Source organism: Haliotis cracherodii, unplaced genomic scaffold (genome assembly GCF_022045235.1).
Source record: "Haliotis cracherodii isolate W230 unplaced genomic scaffold, xgHalCrac1.p SCAF_5, whole genome shotgun sequence".
In the NCBI taxonomy this organism is placed as follows: Eukaryota; Metazoa; Mollusca; class Gastropoda; order Lepetellida; family Haliotidae; genus Haliotis; species Haliotis cracherodii.
Genome location: NW_027266308.1, coordinates 16,264,696 through 16,289,122, shown reverse-complemented (window position 1 = coordinate 16,289,122; position 24,427 = coordinate 16,264,696). Strand labels below are relative to the sequence as shown.

The window sequence follows — 24,427 nt, the reverse complement described above, 5'->3', positions numbered from 1 at the left end:
TGATATGACAGGTAGTTTCATGAAACTAAATTTTATTTTGATGTTGCTATGGTGTGGCTGGTACACCAGCCTGCGGTGTTGAAAGAGTTACTGAGCGGAGTACTTTGAAGCTGGACCCTGTTTCACCAAGCAATCTCAGTGTTGTGATTCATTTACCATGTTTACAGCTTACAATAAACTGGAGGCAGTAAGGGCCTGCTGAAATTTAAAACTATCAGCCCGAGAACAAATCTGTCGGCCACGGGTCGACATCTATTTCAAACACTGATTAGATAACTCATATTTTAATTTGGAACCGAGCGCTTTAGCCATTTAAATCAGAGGTGGTCTCATTCTTGGTGTATCGGACACACATAAGACCATGATTTGGAAAATTCTCGATTCAGATTGGTCAATCAGAAATTTTAAATCACAATAACCACCTCTAACTGAAATAGCGAAAGCACTTGGTTCCAAATTAAAATAATAGGTATCTAACCTACAGTGGGACTACCTATAATTTCAAAGCCTTACATATTTGTCTTCATTGGATCATTGAGGGAATGACCATTTGATATTATAGGTGGGGCCTGGGATTTTATTGAAAAATAAATAATCTACCACAAAACAAATTGCAAGGTTTTTTTTCTTCCTAAAAATATATTTAGGCTCATAGTCTTAATCAAAACAATATCTGGTTTTGAAATATCTAGTCTCCAACATAATCCCAGCACCCCTACACACACATCTCCAATGATTGGACCTACTATGAGGACACTATCCTGAAGACTCCATTTGGCAAATGCTTCTGGAACAACAACGTGTCATTTCCAGCATGTTTTATTTGGTGTCATTACAGAGATTCCCAAGTCTTCCTTCCATTGGTCACAGAGCACACACTAACCAGCCACCATCAGCCATACTGTAGAAACATACACTAGGAAATCTAGGTCATCTCAAACAAAGAATACAATTTGTCAAAATTATCTTTCTGCGCCATACCTTGTTTTTAATTCTGTTGAAATATCAATAAATGTTTAAACCCTGATTTGGCAATGGCTGTCATGTTTTGGCAGAAAAGGGTTTACATGTTCCCATGTGAGAATGAAACTCACATATTCAGCATGGCAAGTGAACACACTATCCTTTACATCACCCCATACAGGACTATATGTGTACCTGTGAACAAGTCTTCGCACTAATACTGAGTAAAATGCAAGTGCAACTTTGAGAAAACAAATATAAATCTGTAAAAGTGTGTAGTGTTTCAAACATACTTAAACTTGTTAAAAAATAGAATTTGACATCATAAATATGAAGATGATTACTCGATACATTCCCCAACTTTCTAGTGTTGAGACAAAAAAATGGAACTTGTACAATGACAACTTGCACATACTAGTTTGAAAAAAGCACTTTGTACAGCAACATCAGTATCATGTCACTCTTAATAAACCTATACAAGGGAAACCAATTTCTTTTCTTTAATGTACATAAAATGTGTAAAAAAATAACAGAAAAACAAAAAATGATTTGATCAAAAGCATGTTACCTTCTGACCTAACATTCTAATTTCTGACTACTCAAGTTGAACAAATTTTGGGAAAATCAAACATAGTTTCATAATTTACAGTTATTTCATTGTGAACACCCTTGACGTGTTCAAATCGGCCAATATTGTTTTTTCACATTTGTCTAGAAATCCACGAATTATTGTTGAAATGGACTTCCTAGTCTATTATTTTGTTCATAATATCAAACTCTATTTTAACTGTTTATCACTGACATCCACAACACATGAGTCTTGTGTTATATACAAGTAGATCTTTCCCGCACCCATTGAGACAATTTATCTCATGACTGGCATAGTGGTGGCTGAGCCCTTCTGAACGCCAGCGTCATCGGACTTCCACAGTTGTGTGATGGTCTTCACCTGGGTGTAGAACTGGATGCCCTGGAAAGAGACAAGACTGTTAGTGAGTCGGGTTGAACAGTATTTCAGTTTCATCACAGAATGTAAGCTTACTGTGTTTGTTTGTTTATTGTTTAACGCTGTGTACAATGACAGGCATCAACCAAGTCAGTGAGCCTGACCACCCAAAACTCACGACTAACGGGATCCAGTGGTCAGGTTGCTGACTTCTTTGATGCTCATGTTTGTCAGGTCTAGACTCAGTTATATACAGACTGCCACCAAACAACTGGAATACTGCTGAGTGCCAGTGACACTGGAAGAAAGCCCAAATCAACAAAGCTACTAGATAACTACTGCTATGGTAAAACACATGAGCTGGCAAACTAAGGATCAATGAAGAGTCTAGAGTCTAGATACCCAGGATCACCGAGTATGGCATGACGGTGTGAATGTACCTGTTTGCCATAGAAGTTGGTATCGCCACGGAAAGAGCCTCGAGATCCTGTGAAGGAGAACATTGGGAGGGGGACGGGAATAGGGACGTTGATGCCCACCTGGAAAAACATCAAAGACATGAAATAACAATGTTTGCTGCATGGTACACTGATCAGTATGTCACTTCTATCATGGCAGTGAAATTAATGATGGAGGAAAGCCCAAAGTGGTGCAGATTGTAAACCTTGACCTGTACAGGTGCTCACTGACCACCAGCTCATCCTGTCACGGCTAAGGGATGTAAATCTACAACAAGTTGTGGCAACAAAGACCACTGAGCTCCTGATATGAAAAAAATAAACTTCTGCATAAACAACATTTTGGCCATATGGTGATGGCGTAAAGTTTCAAATTTAACAAATGAGTACAATGTCATATGACAAGAACCATGACACCATGTCCAGAACAAACAAATCATATTAAAACAAATATTGAGTTGAACTCTAGGAATAAGGACTTGAAAATGTACCTGTCCAACGTCAGACTCCATGGTGTATTTCCTGGCAGTGGCGCCATTATTTGTAAAGATGGCGGTGCCATTTCCATATGGGTTTGAGTTTACTAGTTTGATAGCATCGTCCAGTGTGTCCACCTCCATGCTGACCAGTACCGGCCCAAATATCTCCTCTGTGTAACACTTCATGTTGGGCTGGACAGACAGATTGGTCACATGGTATACACAAGTGTCATGTGAGGTGAGGTGAATTGAGGTGCATGTGCGTGTGTCTGAATATGAGTGTGTGTGCGAGAATGTCAGTGTGATAGTAAGTGTGTGTGTGTGTGTGTGCATGGATGCATGTCTGCTTGTACTGGTCAAGATTAATGCTAGCCTACTGAGATACCATGCCACAGTTGTAACATAAATACCCACTCAGACATGTTATACTGACTCCGACCAAGTCCTTGTTTTAGCCCCTTTATGCTGAGCACCAGACAGGGAAACAACAAGTACCATATTTTAGATCTTTTGGCAAGACGTAGCCAGGGATTGAACCCCCAAACCTTTCCGTCTCCAGACAGACTCTCTATCCACTAGACCACAGAGGTGAACCTTGATCACAGAGGTGAACCTTACCATCTCCAGACAGACTCTCTATCCACCAGACCACAGAGGCGAACCTTACCCTCTCCAGACAGACTCTCTATCCACTAGACCACAGAGGTGAACCTTACCGTCTCCAGACAGACTCTCTATCCACTACACCACAGAGGCGAACCTTACCCTCTCTAGACAGACTCTCTATCCACCAGACCACAGAGGTGAACCTTACCGTCTCCAGACAGACTCTCTATCCACTACACCACAGAGGCGAACCTTACCGTCTCCAGACAGACTCTCTATCCACCAGACCACAGAGGTGAACCTTACCGTCTCCAGACAGACTCTCTATCCACTACACCACAGAGGCGAACCTTACCGTCTCCAGACAGACTCTCTATCCACTAGACCACAGAGGTGAACCTTACAGTCTCCAGACAGACTCTCTATCCACTAGACCACAGAGGCGAACCTTACCCTCTGCAGACAGACTCTCTATCCACTAGACCACAGAGGTGAACCTTACCGTCTCCAGACAGACTCTCTATCCACTAGACCACAGAGGCGAACCTTACCCTCTCCAGACAGACTCTCTATCCACCAGACCACAGAGGTGAACCTTACCGTCTCCAGACAGACTCTCTATCCACTACACCACAGAGGCGAACCTTACCCTCTGCAGACAGACTCTCTATCCACCAGACCACAGAGGTGAACCTTACCGTCTCCAGACAGACTCTCTATCCACTAGACCACAGAGGTGAACCTTACCCTCTCTAGACAGACTCTCTATCCACTACACCACAGAGGCGAACCTTGGTCACAGAGGTGAATCTTATCCTCTCCAGACAGACGAGTAGTGTGGGTCAATGTTCTTTAAGAGTGCAGTTACCAATAATACAATGAAAAGTGCACCCCCTGTGTAAGTGAGTGAGTGAGTGATTTGAGGTCAAACCACTCTGAAATTTATTTAAGTAATATTGCAGTCTAATGTGGGATGAAAGCAAAGCATATCTTGGATGTTTCCCACTCTTGTGAAATGTGATCGGTATGGTACCGACAAACCTAGCCTTACAATCACTGCTAATATGGAATTTGAACCCACAAGCATCGGATCCTGGCATGTCTATGGCACACAACTCCCAGTAGTGCACAGACTATTGGGCTGCCTCACGACACAGAAATCAGGGAGTGAGTTTAACACTGCTTTTAACAGTATTCCAGTGATATCACAGCGTGTCAGTCAATATTTTCAAAAGCCATTGACTGAGAACTAATTCTTTTATTTTTTTAAGCTTAGAACAGGATGCAGGAACAGTTAAAAAAATTATATTTATCTTAACAGATTTTATTGTGAAAAATCCTGGTCAATAGCAGGGTAAATAGTATGCACATTATTTTGTGTGTTGAACATACAATGTCCTCATCAGAATCTCTTTTTCACTTTTTGTTGTCTCTGATTAGCTGAAACTGTTTATTTTTTAAAAAGATTTGCCTAATGTAATTTGTGTTTCTCCTATTTACCTTGACATTGTGAAGGATAGTTGGTCCAACAAAGTTTCCCTTTTCATAGCCCTTTACTTGAATATTACGACCATCAAGTAACAGATCAGCACCTTCATTCACTCCAGATTCCACAAGGTCAACCACACGCTTCTTTGCTTCAGGGGAGATAAGCGGCCCCAAATCTGCTCCAGGTTCATGACCTGAGGTAAAGACAATATTTTGCATTTAGAATTCTGTACCATCAACAAAACAATAAAAATTAATTGTGATTTTTTTTGTTTTCCATGCCAAGATCTTTTCACTATAAAACATTCTGAAGGCATGAGCAGGAAATATATGAGACTGTAGTATTGTAGGCTTGTGATTAAAGGCAGGGACAACCTCATATACATAATCATCATAACTGGCCAACCATAACAAGATCTTTTGGCAAAGATGTGATGCAGTGAGACTTCTGTGACCTTCCAGGTGTATCTTATCTGCATTCCATTATGGTAAATACCTTGGACACTTTTGCTGCTAACTTCTAAATGTCAGTACAACATATGTCTGTCTAGCTCAATGTTACACTCTTACCAGCATTGACCTTGAGTTTCCTGGCCCTCTCCACCAGCTCTGGGATCCACTCTCTAGCCTCCCCGACAAACACTGCAGTTGACAGCGCCATACACCTCTGTCCTGCCGCCCCGAACGCTGCACCCACAAGCTGGACAGAACAAACCAGGGTTACAAAAACAGACAAGACCCTTTCAAATATATACTACTCATAAGAAGAACATATTATTTCATATTACTTTATTTAATGTCATGAAATGACAGATAAATTATAGTTATTATTAAGTGTTCTTAATTACTTTTAAGTAGTATATGTGGCCTGTATAATGCTAAAAGATTAATGCTGCAACTTCTATTTTTTATATGTTATATATATGATAATAAAGGTAAACCTTGGGGCCTTATTAATGCTAAACACTGATGCATAATGCATTTAATGTTTAACATCTTTTCTAGAAGTGACATTCAAATTCAAGGCCTTTTCACATTATTTGATACAAATATAACATATTTCAGGTGTGTGGTGTGGTGTGGTGTGGTGTGGTGTGGTGAGGTGTGGTGTGTGTCCCACTGAGATGCTAGCCACAGTTTAACATGAATACCCCACTCAGATACTGCCTCCAAGCTGACCAGTACTTGTTTTAGCCCCTTAATCGAACCCTGGAACTTCTGTTCTTCCGGGCAGACGCTCTTGTCAGTACACCACGCCAATCCGACGACAATATCATGGCAACATTAATACAGCCAAATGGAAAGATGTCGATCCACCCATCAGTCACACCTCTACTGTTGCTGTCTTTCCCATACTTGAACATGTTGTAAGTCTCCCTGATACACGGCTATGTTGGGTGTCTCACCTGAGTCAGGGTGCTCTCCTTGTTGGCATCAGGCATAATCACTCCATGGTTTTTGGCTCCCTACAAATACAACATAAGTGTGATTGCTTGGCTCCCTACAAATACAACGTAAGTGTGATTGAATGTCATGTAATGTCACAGTCAGCAATGTTCCAGCTGTATCCACGAGTGAGTGAGTGAGTGAGTGAGTGAGAGTGATTTGGATTAAACACTGTTTTTAACAGTATTCCGGTATTCCGGTATACATCACAGCATTTCAGTTTTAATGTGGGAGGAAAGCCCCAAGTAATGCAGGTCTCAGACCTTTACCATGGTGCTGACAAACTTATAAACATAATCGGTGCGAACCAGGAAACAGACATATGAATCTCTGCAGTGCCCAAGGGATGCAACTCCATGGTGCCTTAGATGACAGGGCCACCAGGTCTACTCTGATGACAATCACAGAGCAAGAATACATTATCCATCAGAGTCTACTCTTATGACAATCACAGAGCAAGAATACATTATCCATCAGAGTCTACTCTGATGACAATCACAGAGCAAGAATACATTATCCATCAGAGTCTACTCTTATGACAATAACAGAGCAAGAATACATTATCCATCAGAGTCTACTCTGATGACAATCACAGAGCAAGAATACATTATCCATCAGAGTCTACTCTGATGACAATCACAGAGCAAGAATACATTATCCATCAGAGTCTACTCTTATGACAATCACAGAGCAAGAATACATTATCCATCAGTCTACTCTGATGACAATCACAGAGCAAGAATACATGCTCATTTTTAGTCTACTCTTGTGACGAGCAATCAGCCAATGCAGTATTGGGGACATTTGATTAATTATTATTTATTTAGGGCTCCAAGCCAAAAGGCTGTAGAGCCCTATTGTAATAGTTCGATTTATTATTATTATTAGGGCTCCAAGCCAAAAGGCTGTAGAGCCCTACTGTAATAGTCCAATTTATTATTATTATTTATTAGGGCTCCAAGCCAAAAGGCTGTAGAGCCCTATTGTAATCGTTCGATTTATTATTATTACCGTATTCGACGTAATAAGCGCCCAGGGCGCTCTCAAAATTTGAAATAGGGGGCTCTTATTAGAATGATATTTTGGAGAAAAAAACCTGAGTTGAAAGATTATAAATTTCGTGGTTAATGCTGACAGTCTGAAATGATACAAAATAAAAGTCTGTGTGTATTATACACGACAGATATATTTATCCAGAATTTAACTGCCCATACTTAAGGGTGCATATAACACACGAGTACGTATTATACACGAATAAATAAGTCTTGTGTACATTCATCAATCGGAAGGGGTGCTAATTGGGATTGTTCACTAGCCAATATATATTAGCAAATATCGTCGTGGGTGCTTATTAGAGCGGGGCGCATATTACGTCGAATACAGTATTTATTATTCTGCCGATTTTTGTACCAGGCCTAGCAAAATAACCACTGGCCTAATTGTGTTCAAATTTTGTGTATGTATGTGGACCGTTGGGTACTAGTGCCCGCCAAAAACCCAAGGCCATAGGCCCAAAGGCCAAGGGCAGATAACTGAAAAACAAGTATTTTTTGACAATATATTTTGCCCTGCTGCTCCACAACCGTTAGTCCGTTTACTTTCAAACCTTGCATGTATCTGCTGCTTCAGTTCCTTGATATTTTTTGTTCTTTGACTTTGGTCATTTGTCACGTGTTTTGGAAGCCATATTGGATTCAAGGTTTTCAAAGGGTTTTTGGGGTACCGGTCTTCAAATCCTATCTCCTCTGAATCCACTGCATGAAATGCATCCAAACTTTCTGAGAATTGTCTCCATACATAACACATCGAACTCAGTTAGCTGTTTTTAGATATCTGTTCTAGTTGCTGACATATTGGATTCAAAGTTTTTGCAGTGTCTTTTTGGTACCTGTCTTCAAAACCTATCTCCTCTGAATACACTGCATGAAATGATTTCAAACTTTCTGAGAATTGTCTCCATACATATCACATCAAACTCTGTAAGCCGTTTTTGGATATCTTTCTTAGTGATCGCCCTGTTGGATTTTGATTTTGATGATTTTTTGATGAAATTTTACTTTATATAAAGATCATATCTTGTAAGGTTCTCCACAGAAACTATTGAAAGTTGACATGAAGTTAGTCGGACATGTTTTTTTCTTGGTTGCTTGCTAAAAGTACCACCACCACCACCGAATAAATTGCTAAGAAAACCTAGGATTATGTCCCTTTCACTGTCTAGTGTCTTTTGCAGTATGTATACTACCCTTGAAGATGAGGGTTACAATTGGTCTTAAGAGAAGTCCCATGCTTGTCTTAAGAGGAGATTATCGGGATTCAAACATTGTCTTGGTGGTAAAAGGGTTTTGAACACTCTGGTTAACTCTGGCACACGCCAATTTTGTAGCGGTGATGTCCTGCAAACGGTGACTATCTTTTGACGGAGTTGGTACAAGCAAATCCTTTGAAGATTCGAACATGAGGATTCGAGGTTGGAAATGGGTTAAGAACTCACTGGGACACATGTGGTGATGTCTTGCAAGCAGTTCCTAACTTTTGACGGTGTTGGTACAAGCAGACCATATGCGGATTCGAACATGGACGGCGTCTGAAATGGTTGTAGAACATCCCGGGGCATTCTGGGACACGTCAATGTCTCGCCAGCGTGTCCTTACTTTTGACGGCGTCGGTACAACCAAACCATTTGGGAATTCGAACATGGACAAGGTCGGAAACAGGTTCGGCACTTTATCTGAGCAATGCAACAGAAACCAGGGGTCCTGGCGAACTCAGAACCCTAATCCGTTTGACTGAAGCTCAAATGACAATGAAGTGACAGCCTGTTAAAGAGTCACCAAGCCGAAAGAAGAGCCCTATTTTTTGTTCTTCGACTTTGGTCATTGGTCATGTGGTTTGGAAGTCATATTGGATTCAAGGTTTTCACAGGGTTTTTTGGGAATATGTCTTCAAAACCTGTCTCCTCTGAACCCACTGCATGAAATGATTTCAAACTTTCTGAGAATTGTCTCCATATATATCACATTAAACACTGTTAGTTGTTTTTGGATATCTTTCTTAGTGATCGCTTAGTGATGATTTTTTTCACCGAAATTTTACTTTATATAAAGTACATATCTTTTAAGGTTCTCGACAGAAACTATTGAAAGTTGACATGAAGTTAGTTACACATATGTACCTCATTTTTTGTTCTTGGTTGCATGCTAAAAGTACCACCCCTTGGTGGTAATATTTGATTTATATTTGAGACGCCTATGGAACACGCCAATTACGTAGCGGCGATGTCCGGTGACTATTTTTTTAAGGAGATGGTACAAGCAGACCCTTTGAGGATTTGAACGTGTTCAAGGTCGAAAATGGGTTTAGAGCAGACTTGTACACCCCTGCACACGCCAATTTCAAAGCGGCGATAGCCTGCAAGTGGTGCCTACATTTGACGGATTTGGTATAAGGAAACCCTTTGAGGATTAGAACACTGATGTTTGTGCACAGTGTTACTTGGAGCCCGCCATTGCTGCTTTGCAGCTATAGTTTGTAGTTTGTAGTTATCTTATCCATCAGCTCTGGACTAATATACCTAAAACAGGAAATAACAAATTTGTTGCCTAACCACATGAAATTTTTCTACCGAGAACTGCACTTGACATCAATATTTGCTCTCATTCCGTTATAGTTACCATGTTTGATTGCACCCGTTTACCGTTCCGTGATCCTCTCTCATAGATGTACTGACCCTGGTAAAACAAGAGCAGTCATACAGTCTGAAACTTGAAAGGTGAGATACTTGCATGAAATACAAAGTGATGCTTATGGTATAACAGAGATAGCCACAAATGTTTATATCATAGATGAGAGAGGAGTGAGTGAATAATATTCTGGTGACATCATCGCATGTCAGGAGCATGTCGGAGCCGACAAACCTAGAACCATAATCAGGGCAGATCTTGGATTCAAAACGAGAATCTTAGGTTTCTGGTTCCAGAAATGGGATTTCAGTGTAACATAGCTGGAAATCAAACCACTGACACCCTAAAGTTTGAAGTATATTTTTTACCAAAATGGAAACATCAGTGTTACATAAATTTAATTACTGTAAACCTTGAAAGTTTTACAAGCAGGAAAGTACTGCAAAATCTGCGAGCGACACAATGCTTTCATGATGAGAGTTACTTTTGCAGACCAACCACAAAGAAAAGACGAAATGAGGCATACTTCTTTATTCACTTCCACACATTGTCAAACCAGCCAGTACATGATTAAACAAATAATCCCCCACATCCTGTTTCCCTAATTACACGTGGTCACTCAGTGTCAATACTCTAATTAGTCTAAGATCACCTACCTGCCACATCTGGACAAGTTGTTGACACAACACCGACTGATACGCAATCTAAACTGTTAGATAAACACGCTTTACTACCTTCCATGTCAACTACAACAACACATGCATTATAGTCTAAATCTCACTGACTGACACTGAGTTACCATTTCATCATGTCGCTTCCTACTTCGTAAAACCTTAATATTTTTTACATTTGTATACTTATCCTGCATTACTCCCTAATGCATTCACTGCTTACATTACGACAACAAGAAGGACAGCGCTGCGAAGGTCCTGGGTGAAGAAATAAAGTTGTTGTTCTGAAGTCCTTTTATTGAGCTTCCGGCTCTGTCCTGTGACCTTGATGACAACTAAGGTCATCTTCACATCACTACCTGTCGCCCAAGCTCTTAGAAAAACATACTTTTGAGGTTTCTGAAACCAAAGTGGGGAGGCAAGTCTGCGACAGGTGGGCCTTAAATGTAGTAATGCAGGATAAGTATACCAATGTAAAAAATATTTAGATTTTACTAATTTTTTTACTCAGCCTCCATTACTCCTTAATTCATCTGTATCGGACGGTTTGGAGGTGGGTAAACCTTCAGAATACAGAACCCTGAATAATTCACACCCTGCAATACGACACCAGTTGGTCGATAAACTGTGAAGCGGAAAAGTTCCGAAAAACGCCATTATGGTTGGGTTGTTCAAATATCAAAACGATTGAACTTAGGAATTAAAGAGAAAATCCCTATACACATTTAGTAATAAAGAAAATAATAGCTAATCAGCTAATTCTTTACTTACTATGTCATAGAGCCGTTGTTGACAAACAGGATTGTCTAATATTCTTCCAGTGGCGGCAACTGAGTGACTAAACATGGGAGTAGGCTGGCTCTGTATAGGGCGAGTTCAATATTTGTGTCGGGGGTGTTACATGCTGGGTTACAACCAAAGGGCCAAACTTCGCACGCCTTCGACGTCCTCGAGAGCCACAATGCGAAGATAATGACTAATGAAAACTGTTGAACCTCCAGAAATATCCTTCCGTTATTGTTCTAATGAAACAACTGCCGTGTAGAGCCATGGTAAGGGTAACACCTTGGGATTGTGAGGGTAATTCGCTCTCGGCGGATTCCGTTTTGGCATCTCGAAGGTCTGACGGATGACTGTGTGCAACCATAGAGATATGGTGTTTGCGACCAAATTCGGTCATGAACGTAGTAAACATGGGTATAAATAACCGTTTCCTCAAACCACACTTAGTCTTGGAGTGGCGAAAGAAAACTCAAACTGCTCGCACCGAGCCCAGAAGAACTTCCCCTTCATGTACGGCTCCCACAATGGTCAATATTGGTGGGATGGTGAAGGAACGGTCAGGTTGGCCTGGTAGTTGATTTTAGCAATAAAATCCCAGCATAACCCCAGATGTACCGCTCCGTGCGTCCCATGCTCAAAAGGACCCGGCAGGTGTCAATGATATGTAGTTTGCTCACCTGTGCCGCCATTGCTAATGCCAAGAGAAACCATTGTTTTCTTGGTGAGGTCATAAAATGAGGATGCACAGAAGGGCTCGAAGTACCACATTCAAGTCCCAAGCAGGTCGGCGGAATTTTGCCTTCTGATACTCAAGCCTGAATGAGCGAAATAGTTCCTGTAGTTAAGTGACCTTAATCACCTTGTGATTTTATGGAACAGCCAACACTGAGTTAAGTGCAGCCAATTACGTAGTAATGGTGGTACCTTCCAAGTGTCTTTGGGTACGCAAATGTATTAGGTTTTCCGCTAGGAATTGTTGTGACGCAATTGTAGGGTCTTGATTCTTTTGCCTTGCAAAAAGTCTCAAATGATCCCTTCTTGTCATCGTATAGTCCTCTGGGAGAGCAATGATGAATTAAAGCTATAGCTTTGCTGCCTGTGCCAAAATAACCCTTCGCACTTAAATGCCTCTTAAAGACGAACCATGCGTGCAGACGTTGGGTGAGGCAATTTGCTGTGAGGGTGGATGAGTAGGTTGGACCTCTGTTGGAGGGGTAGTGGATCGTCTTCGCCAAGATTTTTCTGTGCTCAAGGAACACCCTCTCGCTGGTCACCAGGGCGCGACCAAGGTGAGAGCAAGATACTTTGCCTTCTTGATCCCCTGTATGGTGGCGGAAAAGCGTATGCTTTTAGCCCTTCCCAAGAGATACTGAACTTGTCCACTGCCCAAGTCTGCAGATGTCATGAGTTATTGGTCTAGGCAAGTAAGAAACAAATCAAAGTTTGGTTGCCTGAACTTCTGAAGCAGTAACTGGAATGCTTCTGTGAGAAGTTTCCACTCGGTGTGAGCCACCCTGTCTGGATGTATGTTTTGACATCCGGGGATGAGCTGAACTATGAACTGTAGTTGCAGCCGATCCACTAGATAGAAAAACCTGAATGTCTGTTGAAGCAGGGAGTGGGAGTGCGTTGTTCCCTGATTGCGCAGGCACCACACCGCAGTGCTGTTGTCTGTGGATATTGCAAGTTGAGTTGACTGTAGTTGATTCTGCCAGTGTGATATAGCCAGAATTAAAGCTTCCAACTCCAAGTTGTTTGTGTGCCTCTCACTGAGCGCCGGACCATAACCCTGAGGTTATCTGGTCTTGTCAGTGAACACCCCACCCCTGAAGGGGAGGGCGTCCACGAATAGGTCTATATTCAAGGAAAAAACGAATAAAGAGACTCCGAAGACATTCAACACTACCACTGAGGTAAGGCCCTAGTTTAGCTGGTAGAGTGATGGCCTTGAGTGGATCCTGACTCCTGATGTAAGGGTTCAGGAAAAGATGAATTGGTCGCAGTTGTAAGAGGCCCATGCTAGTTACATCCTGTGCCGAGGTGAGTAACCCTAGCAACACTTGCCATTAATGAAGCGTGTGTGGTTGGTGTAGAGCAGATGACAACAGGCGTAGAATCTTGTGCTATCTGTCCCTCGGTACATCTGTCCTGATCTGTCTGGAACAGGCCTCCAAGGAACTGAAGCTGACAGGAAGGAGATAACTCCAGACTTCACCTCGATGATCATCCATCCCAGTTGAAAAGATATAGTAGCCGTCTGCCTGGTGAATTCCAGGTGGCTTACTAACATTGATGTGTTGATGACACAGTAGATCATCATCCATCTACGACTCGAACCAAGTGTTCGTCAAGTGTAGGTACGCAGTTATTGGCTTCAATTCTCCTGTAAATAGCCATAGGGTCACTGACATGCCAATTTGGAACACTGGCCAATGGCAGTGAACCCAATTGAACTGGACCTGGGGAGTCTACGGTTGGGATGGATAGTCGAGACTGATCAAGAATCAAATGTTGATTATGAGAGGTCTCAACTTGGTGAGCCAGCAATAATGTGGACGCTTCAGATAACATTCGTTGAACACGGAGAGATTGTGTAACATTCTCATCTTGTCTGGGTCCTTCATGAGTACCAGGCAGATGTGAGGGGAGAACCCCGGTGTAAAGACTGGGTTGTGAACCAACTCTACAGCTCTTCTTACCAACAGTATGTCTATGTTGGATTTTCCAAATCAAACTGTGGTCAACGGTGGAGTTACCTCTACGTGTATACGGAAACCATGACATAGTACAATGAGTACGTAATTATCCTTGAGACTTGTCTCTGCCAGGCCCTTTCCCAGTAAGGGAATAAGGTCTTCCTTGAGAGAGGTGCGTCTAGGCTTGTAATTGCCCGACTTGCCAGCCCGCTGGGATAGACTATAAGAGACGTGCACTAGACTCTTGAGCACAGTGTCATTTTGGAAACTTGGCATGCGTGTCTGCGATCTGTTCATTGAACACGGGAGTTGATGACCAGGGTTGACGTAGAAGCCTGCCCTTGAAACCAGAATCCCAGTTGGAAACATTGTACAGTCTGGGTGTAACGGTAATCTCCGCCAGGGCGGGCTCAAGATGAATTTTCCTGTGGTCAATCTGACGCTGTAGGAAAATCACCATAGTTTGGAAGTGATCTAATCAGATAGGGTTAATTATCCTCTGATAGATCCTGATCCACGGCAAACATTGACGATGTTGGTGGCTTAAATGACTAAGCAAATGTGAGTTTGGAGAAGTCTTCCTCCAATGATCTCGTGGTGTCTTCCTTATTTACCCCGTTACCAGGGGAGGGCGTTACTTACACGAGATGGTCTGCTACCCAATCGGTTACTTGTGCTAAGCCGGTGATCTGCTCCGGTTCGTAGTGCCTTCTCCATCTCCACAGGCTTTGATGACCCGCCTGGAAAGTCATGTGTCATGTGGCGATGTTCCTGTACTCGCTGCCCAGCGATGTATGCTGTACCAGAAAACAAATTAGGTATTTGGTATTTGTTAGGCGCAGGTGTGGGCGCTTACACTTGTGCCAAGGATGTTGGAACATCGCTAAGCTGATCATGTGCTGGTTGGGTAACCGAGTACACTGTAAGCCCTTGGGCTGACGTCATTGTAGAGACCTTGATTGGTGCGGTCAGCGCAGGTCTATGAGACAAGGCTCATCAGTGATGACTGGATCATTGTAGAAGCACTTGGACCATTGCCCAATTAGCGTATGGGAATGATTGGAACAGCGCTAAGCTGATCGTGCGTCGTCTTCGTAATAGAGGCGCTTGGGTAGTAGTCAGGCGCTGCGCTCGGCGCAGGTGACTGAGACACAAAGCTCAAAGGTATTGACTGGACCATGGCTTGCGTCTGTGCTATCCCCATCATAGCGTCTTGAGATGCTGGTGCTGTCGCCGACGTCACAGATTTAACAGGTCTGGATGTGCCTGGCGGCTGAAAATTGGGAGCAGTTTCGATACTCACAAAATCCTCCGGTATTGATGATTTCGGAGGAGGGTGCACTTCTGCAGTCATAGTTACGGGCATCATATTACCCGCTGATAATAACGGTTGGGTGGTAATGACCGAACCCAACAATTTATTCCATGACAATATGTACAAAGCGCAAGCATAAGTTACACAATTAAACCATTGTTGAAGAAATGGTTCTGGAAGAATCCCGTAGAAGTGAACAATAATCTATCGGCAAAAATACGACTTGAAAGTGTATACAATACTCAACTCAACTACACTCAAGTCAATGTAAACTAAGGCTATTTACTTTTAGATTTTGACGAACACATATGCGTGGATGATATTCTTGGTAAGATTTTTTCCACAATCAGTAAAATCGCGCAAACATAGGAATGCAATTAAAGAATTGTTGATGAAGTGGGACTGGAAGAAGGCCGTAGATTTGCTATTAATCTATCGGCAAACATATTTTTAACGAGTTGAAAGTGTATACAATAATATATATATATCCAACTCACTGTTACGCCAAAGCTAGTAGTATTTAAGAACACAAGAATAGGTTATAAATGCATAGCTGAGAATTGTAAACAATTTGACTACCTTGGCAAGCAAACAATTGTAACACAATTCAAAATGGCGGCGAACAACAAATATGTGGCAGGAAAAAAGACAAGAGTCTTTTCACGCCTAATTAATTCATATAAAACTATACAACATGGTGAAAGTAATATGAAAAGAATACATCACCCATCGCAGATCAATTTTAGGATTGTAGACAAAAACTGAAGGTCTAAATTAATCCAAAAGGAGAGCTCTGCTGGGACACGTCCTAGCTGTATTGCGACAAGCAGTGATGTGAAGACGGAAGGTCAGTAAAGGGACTTCAGAACAACAACTTTATTTCTTAACCCAAGACCTTTGCAGTTGCGCTGTCCTTATTGTCTGAAGGTAAGCAGTGAAAGCATTAGGGAGTAATGCAGGATAAGTAAAACAATTATCAAATATAACACCCGCAAAAGCAGCTTTAACCTTTGGTAATCTCTACAGGGTGTTGCAAAACGTTCCAGATGCAGTTAAGGCTATTGTTAGCCACTTGCAGTATTTCATGGCGTAAAACTTTTACAAACCTGTAGAGGTTATGAATTCTCTGATGAAATCCTCCTTGGGGCACTTATTGCATTTTCCTTGCTCAAGAAAATCTACATGACATAGTTGTAACCATTTTTCCTTAATAAAAAATGTTACCACACAAAAAACTTCGTTTTTGTATGATATACACCTTTACATTGCCTCACCCTCCACCGCGCCCCGGACCAAGGGGAGTAACTCTCACCCAAATCACTTTCCATATGTCTAATGCTGACGGAATGTGCGGAGGTGGGTGTCCGTGCCCCAAGGAGGATTTCATCAGAGAATTCATAACCTCTACCGGTTTGTAAAATTCTCTTTCAGCTTAAATCCTCCTTGGGGCACTTATTGCATCAAGATAGACTCCTAAAGATAATCTAGGAATTGATGTGCAGTTTGATCTCCTGACCTCGGTCCACCACTGAAGGTGTGTAATAAGCCACTGCGGAGTCTCGAGAACAGTCTCGAGATCTTCCGAGTTCACCCAAATTCGACGGAGCGCTTGTTGAATGGGTCTCATTCTCAAGCGCGCCCGCCAAACAACATCCAGTCGCCACCATGTTGCCCAGTAACTGGAGCCATGTACGAGCAGTGTGTCTTGTGGACAGAAGGAACTGGGAAGTAACACTTCTGACCTTGACTATGCAATCTTGTGATTGAGATACAAGTCCGCTCACTGTGTTGAAGTTTGCCCCTAGGAAGACAAGATTCTGAGTAGGGCTCAGATCTGACTTCTTGAGATGGACTATCCACCCTAGAGTGATCAGAATGTCTATCACTTGTTGTGTAGCTATCTCACTCAGGGATTGCGATAGAGCTCTTAGTAACCAGTCGTCGAGGTATGGATGGCAGAACCGACCTTTTGACCTGTCCACTTGGGCAGGAATCAACATCAGCTTGGTGACCACCCTCGGGGCCGTGGAGATCCCGAATGGTAGAACCCTGAACTGATAACACCTCCCGTCGAAAGAAAACCTCAGGTATTTCTTGAACTCGGGGTGTATGGGTACGTGGAGATAGGCGTCTTTTAGGTCTATTGACGTTAGCCATTCTCCTGTCTCGAATGCTGAGACCACTGAGCGCAGTGTCTCATCCTGAAGGACGGTACTTCTATATGTTTGTTCAGCCTTCTCAGATTGAGAATAGGTCTGAACCCTCCGTCTTTTTTGGTGACTAGGAAATACGTCGAGTAGAAGCCCTCGTTTTCCTGTCCCTTGGGAACCGGTTTGATCGCAGCTTTCATAAGAAGTGCGTCGACCTCGGTACGGAGGAACTCCGCCTTCTCTGGGGTAGCAGGCACCGGAGTGTGCTTTATGCCGGAGAATGGGGGCGGATGGTGTTTCCACCAAGGAAAATGGCCATCCCTGATAGTGGACAGGGTCCAGGGATTGGATGTAACTGTTTCCCATTCCTTGAGGAATAGAGCCAGTCGGCCGCCTACGGGGACATCCGGTTTGAGGCAGTGGGTCCCGGCTGTCTGCAGTTCGAGAACTGGTGACTGTGGGTCCACCCGGGGCTCTTCGGGTGCTAATGGGTTCCCGGACCCGCGAAAAGGCTGCTGGCCTCGACCAGCCGCCTTGCCCCGGCCCTTGGCTCTCCCTGCGCCTTTACCTGAAGGAAGCGGCTGCTTCCAAGCAGGTGCAGACTTCTGATCCGGCGTGCCAGCATGGGAAGAGTCAAGGGGAGAGGTCCGCTTATGCGGCTTAGCGCTAGGTACCTCCAACAAGGCCTTAGAGTCCTTGATTGAAGCGTACAACTGAGCGGCCTCACGGACTACCTGTTGAGCCCCAGGGAAGAGGGTGGCACCCATCTTATAAGGCAAAGCTAGGAGGTCCAGGCTTGGGATGCCGAGTACTTAGACACCGACATCCACAGCCTGCGCATGCCCATGACAGCGCACAATATCTGCGAGCCACAGCTACGAATAGCGTCCTGCGAGAGATGGCTATGGACTTCCATCAGTTGTGCAGCCAACTCCGAGGAGTCAGCAGGAGTCACCTCCCTCTGTACTGCAGACAGATAGGCGGAGTGTATGGAGACGCGAAGCTGTTGGCATGCATTATGGTATTGCTCCTCGAAGCAAACGTAAGCAGCCTTCAGCTCTGCACCGTACATGGGAAAGGGGGGCAACAGCCGGTTCTGCTTGGCCTTTGCCAAGGTGGGGCTCGAAGACCCCCCCCAGGGTGACAGAAGTCCATACGCATTCGTCGACCACTGGAACCTCGAAATCACCGTCCTCAGCTAACGGGTACCGCTTAATAAGTTCGGGCAGGTCAAACTTCCTGCCAGCACCCGAAAGCAGAGGATCGATGACCTCGTGTGCCAAGGAGGACAAAATGCAGAGCCGCACCTGGGGCGCCTTGCTAGGAGCGAAGGCGTCCCCCGGAAGGCGGAACTCAGTCGGATCCGATGCGGGCATGGGCGCAGCCACCTGAGGCAGTACCTGGACGATCCTGTCCCGTAAGTGCCTCAACGAGGATACAAGGGAGAATGTCCCCGAAGCCTCCGAGTCATCCCCTCCCTCCTCCATCCACTCCTCCTCTCTCGATTCCGAGCAGACTGTAATCGACTCATCCTCGAGAGAGGTAGCGGACGAGACAGGAAGAGGACGCCCGAAGCCGAAGCCCAAAGCCGAGTCCCTGTCCCGAGGTTCAAGGGGACCCACCTGGCTCTGGGCCACAGATCCACCAGTGGAAGCCTCGGCCTCGGAAAAGGCGTCTGGCTCCACTAGGGAAAATGGTGCGGAGGAATTGAACGAGCCAGCTGGGGCGACCTCAAGGCGGAGCCGAAGCCCGGTCTCTGATCGTCCCAGAGACCAAGTGGCCTGCCTCAGCTGACGCTGGGCATTCCACAGGGCCTCGAGGCCACGTCCGGCGCCGACAATGGGGAAGGCCCAGCCCGCAGCGTCTCTAGAAGTTGGGACTAAACCTCCTTCATCATCGACGCCATCTGTGACTTTAGTAGAGGAGAAATATCTGCCAAATAGGGTGCAGGTGTAGGTGCCTCGGGGACCCTCGAGCCCTCAGAGAAGGGGCGGAGGAGACAGTAGCAGAAGGCGTTGATTTAGCCTTTTAACCCTTTTTAGACATGCCCCTCTTCTGCCAAACACTTCAGGCAGCTAGGGTGCTGGTCCTGGGTCTGTAAAAAAGAAATGCGAGGTATTACGCATTTGCAAGGAAAGAAATGTACCATACATACAGTTTGGTCAGTCATGGTCTTCTCAGTGAACGATTAGGTTCTTTTTGAAAACTTTCTTGAAAAATCAGACGTTTTGTGCAGTCGAATGACATAAGGAAAGTGATTTGGGTGAGAGTTACTCCCCTTTGCGTGGGGCGCCGTAGAGGGTGAGGCACTGTAAAGGTGGTCGTATATCATACAAAAACGAAGTTTTTTGTGTGGTAACATTTTTTATTAAGGAAAAATGGTTACAACTATGTCATGTAGATTTTCTTGAGCAAGGAAAATGCAATAAGTGCCCCAAGGAGGATTTAATCTGAAATTCCCAGATTTATAGTGGTCAAGTTGCCATAGTGTCCTGCACTGTAATCTATTTGCATCAATTCTCAATTTGAATGTGTATAGGATGAAAAAGCATCTGGTAAAGCCATTAAGGGGATACACATCCTAAAGTTGGCCAGAAGGTATGTGACAGAGTGGGTGCAGAGCCTGTTTTCCTTTAACATTCACTTACTGCTTGGTCGGATCCTACAAATGAGATAGCCTTGATGTCGGGATGGTCACAGATGAAGTTCACGGCTGAAACAAGATGAAGCACTGTAGGCTTGTATGTACAAGTGTGTCAACTGTACATCATGGGGGACAAGTAGTGATCAGGAGACAGGGCCAAACTATTTCATATTTCGTTTCACAGGATGGCAGGACTCTGCTACATTTCACTTTGGTGGAACCCACGATCAAAGGTATGGTTGTGACAAACCTAGAATTATATCAAAGGGAATTTGGATTTGAACCAGCAATAATCTAATTCTGGCATGCAGTGTCTACCTGTGAGCCTTGTTACCAAGGAACTAAACAAATTCATGTTCTGCAATGTTCTTTCCAAAAGAAGGAGACAAGCATGGGGTAGTGGCAACCTATTCTGATGTCAATAGGAGACAAGCATGGGGTACTGGCAATCTATTCTGATGTCAATAGGAGACAAGCATGGGGTACTGGCAATCTATTCTGATGTCAATAGGAGACAAGCATGGGGTACTGGCAATCTATTCTGATGTCAATAGGAGACAAGCATGGGGTACTGGCAATCTATTCTGTCAATAGGAGACAAGCATGGGGTACTGGCAATCTATTCTGATGTCAATAGGAGACAAGCATGGGGTACTGGCAATCTATTCTGATGTCAATAGGAGACAAGCATGGGGTACTGGCAATCTATTCTGATGTCAATGGGAGACAAGCATGGGGTACTGGCAACCTATTCTGATGTCAATAGGAGACAAGCATGGGGTACTGGCAACCTATTCTGATGTCAATAGGAGACAAGCACGGGGTACTGGCAATCTATTCTGATGTCAATGGGAGACAAGCATGGGGTACTGGCAATCTATTCTGATGTCAATGGGAGACAAGCATGGGGTACTGGCAACCTATTCTGATGTCAAAAGGAGACAAGCATGATGTACTGGCAACCTATTCTGATGTCAATAGGAGACAAGCATGGGGTACTGGCAATCTATTCTGATGTCAATAGGGCGATAAGTATAAGCCCAAGGTATAGAGGACATATTCTGACATATTAGGGAGACAAGCATGAGGTACTGGGGATGTATTTGGGGCGAGTGCTCACAGTCATGTCGGCCGTGGATGACGTTGATGACACCAGGTGGCATCCCAGCCTCCTTTGCAAGCTCCACCAGCATCATGGTGGCTCCTGGGTCCCGCTCCGACGGCTTCACGATAGACGTGTTGCCACACACAGCTGCCATAGGGAACATCTCCACACAGAAAAACAGGATATCAAAATACTGCACTGTATATGTGATAAGTGAAGTGAGGCTTAACTCTGCATTGAACAATAAATTGTACATAAGTCTTGTTATCATGAATGATATGACAGCCTAAAGTGATGCTTGACATAAAGATTTGCCAAACCATGCTGGTAATAGAAAGAAGGCTCATTATCAGCTTAATCTGGCATTCAAACCCATGACAAGCAGTTCATCCCCTCAATCATTGGGTCTACAATATATTTTTTTTCCCTTGAGTCCAGCCAATTGGGTATTTTTAAACCAAAGAAGAGACATATTATGTTGTTTCAGGTAACTTCTAATGTTCATGTGCTGCCCCAAATGTGTCGCCTGAATTGCATGGAGTGTCACCCGGCACATAAACTCACAACAGTGAGTGAGTGAGTGAGTTGGGTTTAACGCCGCTTTTAACAGTATTACAGTTATATCGCGGCGTGTCAGCTTAATGTGGGAGGAAAGCCCCAAGTGATGCAGGTCTTAGACGTTTACCACTTCTGTGAAACCCACGAGCACGGGTATGGCGCTGACAACCCTAGAAACATAATCGGGGCAAACCAGGATTCGAACCCACAATCATGTTTCTGGCGTGGCCAAGGGACGCAACTCTGCACAGCGAATCTGCACAGCGCCTTAGACGACTGGGCCACCCGTGCCCCCGCTCGCAACTTGATGACATTGTATACTGGGCCTGACATGATTCAAACAGTGCAACTCACCCACAGTGGAATCATGGCCGGGAAGTTGAAAGGGGTGATACCGGCACACACCCCCAGGGGCAGTCTGTACGTCATCGTGTCCATGTCCTTGGCGATGCCCTGGAGCGTCTCCCCAAGCTGGAGGCTGGTCACACTACAGCAGTGTTCCACCACCTCTGTAACCATGACAACAGTCAATAATCTCTGCAGCAACCTTCAAAACATCACAGCTTTGTGCTACAAGTTTCTCTGCTAAAGTTAATCTCACAACACTTCAATGATATGTGGTAATGTCTGACAAAACAATCAAAGCAGGATTATTATTTCTTAATTACAGCACTGGATTATAACAGGCAACCAAATGGAGCGGGTGGTCAGGCTAGGTGATTTGGTTAATTGTGTCATCGTACCTTAAAATGGATCATTGCTCATGATATTGATCAATGGATTTCTGGTCCAAATACAATTATATACAGGCTGTCGTCATATAGCTGGAATATGGTGGCATTAAAGAACAAACAAACACTTACGTAACCCCCTCATGACATCGCCCTCAGCATCCATCAGAGTCTTTCCTTGCTCCTTCGTGATATTGGCTGCAATATTTTTCTGTGAAATTAAAAGAACATTATTCATAAAATGGGACAAAATAGGAACTTATCCACTGACAAATTCTATGCCTTCTTGGGACCCTATTTGATGACAATACTGTGGTATCAGAACTCCATGACCATCAGGCCTCAAGCCCTCCTCCATCATGTAAGGTATAATATCTCCATCCCAGGATTCTAAAGTGCCCTTAGCAGACAAAATGAGGAAAAAACATAATTTTGTCCAAAAGTCTATTTTCTTAAATTCAGCAGTATATTAATCATATTTAATTTCATTCAATGCAAAAATGTAACACTACACATGAAAGCTTCATCATTGGTTTTGTTATCAATGAATTGTAAGTCACATCTGCAAAGCAACGCAATTTGGGAATTCTTACTGACAATTGCTTCAGACTTGGGGCCGATTATAAGCCTCAGAACAGGTCTTGATAAATCCCTGAATTCTATAAAAAAAAAAAGTACCCTGGAGCTACAGGTACCAACGATTCACATAAAATGAGACATGACCATCAAATGTCTCTTGTGAGTAATATCCCATAGGATTTCTCTTGCACATATACTTAATTTAATTTGTTTGAAATGTGCGTTTGTTCACCCAGCAGTGAATGGGTACCTGGTAGGAGATGGCAATGTGGCTGTTAACCTTCTGGCACCTCACAAGCAGCTTGGGTTGTAAACTGGCTAGGGAGCTGAGAATGATTGTCTAGTGCACACTGATCCATTGATCAGGGTTACAAAAATGTGCTTTAAATGTAACATTCAGCATGGAAAAAGTACCATAATAATGGAGGATAAGATTACATAAAGAAAATTTATTTTTGCAACATTGTTAGCAGTGCCCAAAATTCAAAACTGATGATGGTACCTAAAAGAAACTCTTAATCATTTTATTTTCCACAAAGTTTCAGTTCAGTAACTTGATTTGATTGTTTCTTTGTTTCTTTGTTGTTTAACGCCGCACTCAGCAATATTCCATCTATATGACGACGGTCTGTGAATAATCAAGTCGAGACCAGACAATCCAGTGACTGACATCATGAGCATCGATCCACGCAATTGGAATACAATGACATGCATCAACAAAGTCAGCGAGTCTGACCACCCGATCCTGTTAGTCGCCTCTTACAACAAGCATAGACACCTTTTATGGCAAGCATGGGTTGCTGAAGACTTAATCTACCACTGGATATTAAAAGAAAATGCTTTATTTTTAGCTTAAATGTCATTGAGTGAGTTGGGTTAACGCCGTTTTTAACAGTATTCCAGTTATATCATGACGTGTCAGCTTAATGTGGGAGAAAAACGCTGAAGTGATGCAGGTCTCAGACGTTTACCACTTCGGTGAAACCCACAAGTACGGATATGGTGCTGACAAACCTAGAAACATAATCGGGACAAACTGGGATTTGAACCCACAATCATAGGTTTCCAGCGTGCCATAGGAAGGCAACTCTGCACTGTGAATCACGGCGCCTTAGACGACTGGGCC

The 24,427-nt window shown here is 43.6% G+C and overlaps 1 protein-coding gene across 1 annotated transcript in view; it reads right to left on the bottom strand.

Moving 5' to 3' along the window:
* Positions 1 to 803: 803 nt before the first annotated feature.
* Positions 804 to 24,427, bottom strand: part of LOC139442696 (probable methylmalonate-semialdehyde/malonate-semialdehyde dehydrogenase [acylating], mitochondrial) — a 36,787-nt gene continuing 13,163 nt past the window's right edge. The window contains exons 5-15 of the mRNA XM_071223575.1: positions 22,855 to 22,933; positions 22,346 to 22,500; positions 21,449 to 21,596; positions 20,333 to 20,397; positions 10,061 to 10,117; positions 6,347 to 6,406; positions 5,511 to 5,640; positions 4,953 to 5,134; positions 2,859 to 3,038; positions 2,350 to 2,448; positions 804 to 1,933 (exon numbers count right to left, since the gene is read on the bottom strand). Of these exons, the coding sequence (XP_071079676.1) occupies positions 1,829 to 1,933; positions 2,350 to 2,448; positions 2,859 to 3,038; positions 4,953 to 5,134; positions 5,511 to 5,640; positions 6,347 to 6,406; positions 10,061 to 10,117; positions 20,333 to 20,397; positions 21,449 to 21,596; positions 22,346 to 22,500; positions 22,855 to 22,933 (1,260 nt within the window). The 3' untranslated portion in view covers positions 804 to 1,828. The remainder of the gene's footprint in view (positions 1,934 to 2,349; positions 2,449 to 2,858; positions 3,039 to 4,952; positions 5,135 to 5,510; positions 5,641 to 6,346; positions 6,407 to 10,060; positions 10,118 to 20,332; positions 20,398 to 21,448; positions 21,597 to 22,345; positions 22,501 to 22,854; positions 22,934 to 24,427) is intronic.